General features: G+C 47.5%; 4 protein-coding genes across 4 annotated transcripts; 3 read left to right on the top strand and 1 right to left on the bottom strand.

The window, feature by feature from the left end:
* Positions 1–1,585: 1,585 nt before the first annotated feature.
* Positions 1,586–4,001, top strand: LOC131209841 (uncharacterized). Its single transcript, XM_058202986.1, has 4 exons — positions 1,586–1,874; positions 1,973–2,059; positions 2,172–2,951; positions 3,044–4,001. The coding sequence occupies exons 1-4, from the start codon at positions 1,844–1,846 to the stop codon at positions 3,319–3,321; spliced, it is 1,176 nt and encodes a 391-aa protein (XP_058058969.1). The 5' UTR covers positions 1,586–1,843; the 3' UTR covers positions 3,322–4,001.
* A 146-nt stretch (positions 4,002–4,147) lies between these two features.
* Positions 4,148–4,863, top strand: LOC131212615 (uncharacterized). The gene is made up of 2 exons (XM_058206546.1): positions 4,148–4,212; positions 4,782–4,863. Exons 1-2 carry the CDS (start codon positions 4,148–4,150, stop codon positions 4,861–4,863), a joined length of 147 nt encoding a protein of 48 aa, XP_058062529.1.
* A 13-nt stretch (positions 4,864–4,876) lies between these two features.
* LOC131210437 (pachytene checkpoint protein 2 homolog) lies at positions 4,877–6,455 on the bottom strand. Its single transcript, XM_058203687.1, has 3 exons — positions 6,340–6,455; positions 5,596–6,272; positions 4,877–5,528 (listed from the first exon to the last, which is right to left on the bottom strand). Exons 1-3 carry the CDS (start codon positions 6,387–6,389, stop codon positions 4,969–4,971), a joined length of 1,287 nt encoding a protein of 428 aa, XP_058059670.1. The 5' UTR covers positions 6,390–6,455; the 3' UTR covers positions 4,877–4,968.
* Positions 6,456–6,562: 107 nt separating this feature from the next.
* Positions 6,563–7,377, top strand: LOC131212510 (ubiquitin-like FUBI-ribosomal protein eS30 fusion protein). Its single transcript, XM_058206404.1, has 2 exons — positions 6,563–6,640; positions 6,788–7,377. The coding sequence occupies exon 2, from the start codon at positions 6,817–6,819 to the stop codon at positions 7,216–7,218; it is 402 nt and encodes a 133-aa protein (XP_058062387.1). The 5' UTR covers positions 6,563–6,640; positions 6,788–6,816; the 3' UTR covers positions 7,219–7,377.
* Positions 7,378–7,517: the final 140 nt, after the last annotated feature.

The raw sequence follows: 7,517 nt of genomic DNA, 5'->3' as shown, positions 1-7,517 counted from the left end.
TTAATTTAATAATCATATTTACATACGGCAACTAAAAGACTGATTGTGTCCACAAAGTAAATTAAATCTGAAAACGCACACACAGAGCCACAAGATGAAAAGTCCGTGAGCATGTATCATGTGCAGCGAAAGCAATACAGCAGGGTCTTTTAAGCAGTGTCGCGTTCGATTGATGTTGGCAATTACAACAAGAGGAAAAAAACAAACAAACAAAATGGATGCAAATCAAAGGTGAGATTAGTTTCGATTTCGACGGCTATTATGTTGTGTGTTGTACCTGTCCTAAAACGGTCGAAAAAGTGAGTGAGAATTATAGACGCGGACACACTAGCAAACGTGGGAACTAAATAAAACGTCAATCCGTCGCGCATGAAACCGAAATGTACTACAACGGATCCGCTCCCCGGTGGGGAGGTAGCTGTGTTAATTTATATACGATCATACAACAATGTGCACAACAAGGAGGGTGGCGCAATCCCGTGTGTCTCGTCGTCGTTGTCGCTGTGTCGTTGAGCAATGAATATGAATTTAGTATATTAAAAAATGCAAACAAACGGAACAGGAGTTTGTGCCGCAGCAAACTTGCCACAGGCGAGCAAAATGCCAGTCTTTCGATCGGAGATAGATCGGCGATCAACTAACTGTTGTTATATTTAAAAGAGTGATTTCTGAGTCAAGCGAGCGTTATGCGCTGGCACGCGTTTCCTATCACAGCACACTGTGGCCATACGCAGGGCAGAGTTTGGAAACTATTGAATCTATATACTCTACAGTCCAGTTGTTAGTCCTATTTGATCCTTCTTCTCATTGTCAAACTAATTGTTGCTACTTTGTCTTAAATGTGGAAGGGCGTGCTCTGTTGAGAACGCATAACATTATAAATAACCCCCCGTTAGATCTGTACTGATGATGTAACATGACGATGTAAGCAGTCAATGCGTATCGGAACGTTACGGTGATTATCACACGAGAAGGCTGTAAATATTTTGTAGCACGTGTTCCTGACAATGAGGAAAAGTGTTGCCTGTTATTAGATAAGAATAGAGTTTATCTAAATACTGTAAATTTATGCTACATCGTAACTACATCGTATCGTAACTGATATTTGTATCGTTCTGTGCTTGGCTTACGCCAAGTAGAGTCAATAAATTGAACTTTATCTAAAAGCCGATTGTGCTTTGAATGTGCCTTTCCGAAATGCGCCTAGCAAAAGACGTAAGTATCGTTCTCTTGATTAACCATATTTTGAATTAATGGACAAATGGTCATTAATGAGCATTCCAGTTCACTATGGAGATCTGAAGTCCACTCATATTAGAGATTATCATTATTCCGCACGTACCGTTATCCTTCGTGTGCTTTACTGAGAAGCAAAATTAAAATGTAAATGAAAATTTAAATCGGTAAACCAAACGGATTATCGGTTATGGAGATCCCCTCGTTCGAGTGTGCATTAAAAATACTATGGCACTCTGAAACGTCAAACTCGCTCGTTGACAGCTGTCTTAATTCTGTTTTTCTCACCATTCAATCGCCAAGCACATATTTCGCTCGTTTGTTGTTCAATTGTTCTTCGCAAGATCCCTGCGTGTGGGAGAATTGCAGTGGGCTAGGTGTTTGGCCTCGGGATAAGCTTGCTGCGCCTGTACTTTCTCCATGATTAGCGCCATTACTATCGAAGCGACCGCGACGCACCGTAGCATCCGTGAAACGGCGCCAAAACGATCGTCTATGTAGGTCGGAGTTTACCGAAATTGGGCGGATCATATCTCCGTCGAACGGTCTTCTTTGGCGCTTCTTCAGCAACGCGAAACACTGCAGAGCGGAGCGCACCATAGCCGCGATGGACAATTGCCACAACTACGCCACCACTTGTGAGTTTGGTCACGTACCGGTTTGCCCCACAGTCTCCTCCGAAGCAAAGGGTCAAAACTTTGGGACTATTGCCTTTGTGTTGTTTGTGTTTTTTTAGCTAAAAAGAAGCGGATTCCGATCTCTGATGACATACACATCATAATCAAAAAGTTTCGTGACAAAGATAAGCATGATGAAAAACCATGTAAGTATCACCACCGTCAGAGGCGCAGCGTTAATCCGGGTTATAGACCCCCCACACGTCCTCTATCTCTTTCTCTTTTTCTCTTCTGGCCCTCGCGCTGCTCCCCAACCAGCGACATCTGGCGACCATGACTACGACGATGAGCACAGTATGGACTCGGAGGAGCTGAAACGGGTGCGACATCAAGAACCGTCCTCGTCCTCTACGCTGGTCGGTGTAACATCGAACAGCAACAGTAACAGTACAACGTGTCCGACGGGCGGCATCGGCACCCTGCAGACAGTGCAGGTGCAGGTCCAACCGCAGCAGCAGATCATTTCGATCGGTCAACAGCAGGCGCTCCCACCGAACAGTAGTGCCATAGCGTGCAGCACTAGCAATAGTAACAGCACACACAGCGCCGCCGTTGGTATCCAATCGGAGGACATCAAGCTTATACTGAAAAAACTTACCAACATCGAGGAACTTCTAAAGGTTGTGACCGAGCAAAGCTTAAGCCGGTTGACCGCACTGAAGCAGGAAGTTGGTGCCAACCCGCAGCTCGGTGGTGGTGGGGGTGGTGCTGGTGGTAGTTCCGGGTGTGGTCAGCTGGCCACGCTCGAACCTGGTACGGTTTCGCAGCCACCGTCAGTTGAGATCGAATCGTGTTTCAAGTTTCCGCTTCGCTCGCTGAAGGAACTAATCGAGCTGAACAAAAGCATCTGCGGCGACGAGTCGCTTTACAACAAGCTGTTCGAGCATCTCACCAAAATAAGACTGGACTGTGACCAAAATATCGTCATGAACGCACTGACGTCGATCGTAAGCGACGAGGTGCTCGACTCAGTGACGTGGGACAGTGGCAAAAAGTTCAAACTATCTTCGGTCGTGCTATTCAGTGATTCACTGTACGGTGAGCATAGCCCCGGGGGAGGGCAAAAATTGGGACGAACGCCATTTGGAAGGCATCGTTGTCATCAATCTTTATCCTGTTATCTTTTCCAGTTGCTTGGTTCAAAGATAAAATGAAGTACGACGAGTATGTGATCGAAATGAAGGAGGCCATCGAACGATCGCACAAACGCCATGCTAAGGTTAAAACGAAACGAAACCAACAGAACCAGCAGCAGCAGTCGCCGCAGGCCATCCAGCAGACGGGGACGATTATGCACTCGCCACTCGGCACTAATAGTACCACCACCACAAGCACCACGACCGGTGCGGTTAGCTCGATCAGCAGCGACAACAGTGCTTTAGCCATTAAGATGGAATCTCTCGAATAGTGCTGGCGAACGTCTCGCCGGATCCGTCTGTTATACCCGTGTGCAGTATCCCATTCTTTGGCGGCACGACTGTTGGCCAGGTTTTGTGTGGTCTAGTTCTAGCATGCCCCGGAGATCGGTCCGCACCGAACGGTATCACGGGTGAAGGGAATCGGTGGAAACTGCTCTCGGGACTGCTTCCGCTATGATCCAAGCAACCCGTCAACGGTCGTGTTGCATCGTTGAGTTGTGTTTTATTTTCATTTTGATTACTATGCACACTAGCTTAGATTAATTTTATCCCTAGTTTTGTTCTTTTGCTTTTGTTGTATTCATCCAGTCATTGTCCTTTTCTTCAACCCTGTTGCCCGGGGGAGTGAGAGAAGCACATGGCTCCGAAAATTCCGGTGCGAAAGTTGTCGGTCCACGCCCTAGCCGGTTCGCATGGAACCCAAAATCCGTTAGTTGGTAGTGGTTTGGTTTCAGTTTTCTTAAAAACCCCATTTTGACAATTCGGGACATTTTCTACGTAAAGAAAACACGCGGCCGCAGTTTGGAGTTTGGACCGTTTTCAAGTTTCCTTCTTCGTGTGGCCAATGGAGAAGTTTAACAAGGGAAGAATGTGCACTATCTCAAGTTAATGGTACGTGAAAAAGGTTAGGAATAAAATTTAGCGATACACAGCGAGTGATGTAAAACAAATCCCGAACAAGAAGCAGGTTGAAATTAAAGCAACCCATCTACAATCACACAGTTGCCCGAAATTGTCTCTCTACCGATGTGGGTTGTAGCAGGCGTGGGGCATACTCTTTCAGCGACTGGTTTTATTTAGCCGATGGTGTAAAATATGAAGCTAAGCTTCGATGTTCGGCTCTGTGTGCGTCCGTCGTCCGTGTTTTCAACGATTGTTGAGTACATCCCGTCAACTAGATATTCACCCTTTGGTACCTTCTGCACGCGATGGAGTCCACCGGAGCGACAAGGCACACGGATTTGTTTGTGCAGTGTGCTGTTGATGGTAAAAAAGTGCCATTGACACGGTAAAATCGATAAATATTCTTCTTTTTTCCCAAAAATTAGGCTATCAGTTTGATTTCGTATGTGCACTTGCTACTGGCATCATCGGCAACAACTGAAACGAATACCGGTCAACGAATTCAAAAGAAGCGCCTAACAAATGATGTTCCGAAGGTGTGCTGGCGCTATTGGCCTTACGCGCAGATAATTTGGCAAACACATTTCCTAATGGCTATGGTGTACGTTGTAACGCAATGCATGTTGGTAAGTTTTGTGTTCATATAAGTGTTTCAACCCCCAGGTTCTTATCCTTGTCGTGATATTCCGCTACAGTACCGAGTGGAAGATGAGCTGATACATTTGGTGCCGCTCTGTTTGGGTCTGTTCTGTGGCGACTTCTGGTACACGTTGTCGGTAAGCAAGATGACTAAGAATACTCTGAAGAGAATTGTTATAATGTGCAGAATGGTTCAGTGGGTTACACTGATTGTTAATCTGACGTGCGCTCTCCACCTTCGGTACGCGGAATGTAAATTCGTTGATTAAAAAATTGCAGCTTTTTATGTATTTCATATGCCTTAGATCACACACACATCCCCATAGTTGATTGAAAAACGACTCAGCAACCATTGCCTTTACAATGTAACGCTTCTATAGATCAACGACCGAATGGGAACCGTTTGAACTTTTTTCTGAAGCCGTCCTATCTTTGCCGAGCAACTCTTTGTCTGACCGAACCTTGCTGACGGCTTGTCGCATCGCGGCGAGAAAATTCAACAACGTGTCCGACTCTTTCTTGACGTACAAAGCGTGCGCTAGGAAGGGAATTTTCCGCAAAGTACGTCCACTTAGGCCCTGGGACAGCATGGAAACCCTCACTAACATATCGAGCATGGTGCACGGTGCACGCCCAAGATTCGTGGCGGCGGTGTATGAGGGTATGCACAGCTTTTTCTTCTGCTGCTGCTCTTCGTCTTTGATGATTTCGGCCGCAATCAGTTCCTCCAAAGCCATCCGATAAATTTCGTAAATTCCGTGCGTCGACGGGTATCCGATATACTGGACGAAGTCAGCACGATCCAGAAACGCGCCATCGATACTGTCCGTCAGATTGGAGGTGGCCAGTACGAACACGTTCGGAAACAGCCGAACGCGATCGAGCTGCGTTAGGACAGCGTTCACGACCCGTATACTATCGGTCGGTTCGTTGGCTGTAAGTACAGAAGCGGTCAAGAGCAAACGTTTCGCGGAATCGTGAGAAGGTACCTACGAACTTACACGATATTTTGTCCCGTGCGTAAGCGATCGATTCAATCTCGTCCATTAGAAGGCACACCAACGAACTGCGGTCCTGTAGCAGCTCAGTGACTTGCGAGAAAACTTTCTGCACCAACTTGCCACTCTCGGAGAACCATCGGGAGAACAAACTGTGACTGTTGATCTCGAACAGATGGAAATGCTTATAATGCTCGTTCAGTCGGATCGACAGCTTTTGGGCGATCGCTTTGCACAGGCTCGTTTTCCCGGTGCCAGGAGGTCCGTGGAACAGGGCCAAGCGGTTGCAGGCGACCAGCTTGCTGCTGACGGATTTGCGGGCAAACAGCATCGATGTTTCGGCGAAGGACAGCATACCCTCCTTGATTTCCTCCTCGTAGATGAGACTCTCCCAGAGGCCGTGTAGTTCACGTGACGGCAGCAACCAGTGCTGAGCTATTTCCACCGCTTCCCCACCGTGATCAATCGTTTCCTCTTCCGCTGCGCCATCGTGCAACACGTAGAAGTTGAATTTCAGTGCGGACCGTTGCGTATATTTGTCCACGTTAGTGCACACCAGCACGTGCACAACGTTCTTCACCGGTATGCTGAGCACGGTGTCCATTGCAACCTCTTCGCGTTCCTCGAGAATTTCATGTACGTGCGTGAACACATCACTGCGTTGCTGTATCTTGTTGAACCTAGAATCGATCATCTACCGATTTTAGCATCTTCCATGGCCGACGGTGAACGTGAGTCATGCCTTACCCTCGATTGCACACTACTTCGAGCATGATCGGTTCACCGATATCACCCATTTTTTACTAATTTTGGCGAACAACTTTATTGTCGAATGATCGTGCAAAGAGCGCGTTTCTTTGGCCGACTACGATGGCGGTTTTATTGAATTCAACCGTAAACAGTCCGAAACAACAAAATGACGGCTGTCACTCTTCGCACTGCTTCGTTGCTCAAATTAGCTCATTTTCCGCGAACGTCATCGGCTTTCTTTGCTTTGCTGTTGAGCACGAGTTAGGAATTCTTTTGCCTTTGGGCCCGAGTAAATAAGGTAGGTGGCATTTTGTTGAAGTGATATTGTTGTTGAGCAGTCGTATGGCACTGTTTTAGGTCCCTCCTCATCGAAGCAACCACTTGTGAAGTTTACTAACTCTGCCCGTTTCTGGCGCTGTTGCGTTGGATTCCGTTCCTTCGGTAGATTGATTTGGAAACAACCAGTGCAGAACGATGCCGCAGTTACACGTACGTGGATTAAACAGTCACGTCCTGGAGGTTATTCCGGGACAGAGTGTCGGCGATGTGAAACAAATGCTCGCCCAGGCCGAGTCATTCGACCCGGCGGTTCCGCTTGTGCTCTGGTGCGAGGGACATATGCTGACCGATGAGCAATCGGTGCTGGAACTGAGCTCAAACGAGCTGGACCTGACCGTCGGACTGCTGGGTGGCAAGGTGCACGGTTCGCTTGCCCGTGCCGGCAAGGTCAAGGGCCAGACGCCAAAGGTGGAGAAAAAGGAGAAGAAAAAGAAGAAGACCGGCCGTGCCAAGCGACGCATCCAGTACAATCGGCGTTTCTCGTCGGTGGTGCAGGCCTACGGTAGACGCCGTGGACCGAACGCCAACTCGGCCTAAGACTTCCCGCAAGTGTCCGCTCTTCGCGCTCTTGTAACTGAGCGCCCGACAACCAAGTTACGATTTGTTCAATAAACAGCATTTGTTGCGTTTGCTCGTCCGTAACTGGAGATCCGGATCCGCTTTCACTCGACGGTTCCGGGGGAGTACAACACAGAATGAAGTAAACAACCAGTGTGTTCTGTTTTAGGCTGTGGAATGATTTGGCTCCAACGACCTTGCGACGTTTTGCATCCGAAAGATCATTCAACTAAAACCGCCAATAGCCTATATTCGTATGGAGTTTGTATTGTAGTGTA

The sequence above is a fragment of the Anopheles bellator genome, chromosome 2 (assembly GCF_943735745.2).
Source record: "Anopheles bellator chromosome 2, idAnoBellAS_SP24_06.2, whole genome shotgun sequence".
Taxonomy (NCBI): domain Eukaryota; kingdom Metazoa; phylum Arthropoda; class Insecta; order Diptera; family Culicidae; genus Anopheles; species Anopheles bellator.
Note: the sequence above shows the minus strand (reverse complement) of the source record. Positions and strands in the feature narration are given on the sequence as shown.

Bases quoted from the DNA above. Each gene is read 5' to 3' on its own strand.
- LOC131212615 (XM_058206546.1), top strand. From the start codon at position 4,148: ATGAAGCTAAGCTTCGATGTTCGGCTCTGTGTGCGTCCGTCGTCCGTG. The intron at 4,213-4,781 runs GTACATCCCGTC...TATAATGTGCAG, and splicing joins GTGTTTTCAACGATTGTTGA to AATGGTTCAGTGGGTTACAC.
- LOC131209841 (XM_058202986.1), top strand. From the start codon at position 1,844: ATGGACAATTGCCACAACTACGCCACCACTT. The intron at 2,060-2,171 runs GTAAGTATCACC...CTCCCCAACCAG, and splicing joins TAAGCATGATGAAAAACCAT to CGACATCTGGCGACCATGAC. The intron at 2,952-3,043 runs GTGAGCATAGCC...TATCTTTTCCAG, and splicing joins ATTCAGTGATTCACTGTACG to TTGCTTGGTTCAAAGATAAA.
- LOC131212510 (XM_058206404.1), top strand. From the start codon at position 6,817: ATGCCGCAGTTACACGTACGTGGATTAAACAGTCACGTCCTGGAGGTT.
- LOC131210437 (XM_058203687.1), bottom strand. From the start codon at position 6,389: ATGGGTGATATCGGTGAACCGATCATGCTCGAAGTAGTGTGCAATCGA. The intron at 6,273-6,339 runs GTAAGGCATGAC...GATCGATTCTAG, and splicing joins GAAGTAGTGTGCAATCGAGG to GTTCAACAAGATACAGCAAC. The intron at 5,529-5,595 runs GTAAGTTCGTAG...CTGTACTTACAG, and splicing joins CGCACGGGACAAAATATCGT to CCAACGAACCGACCGATAGT.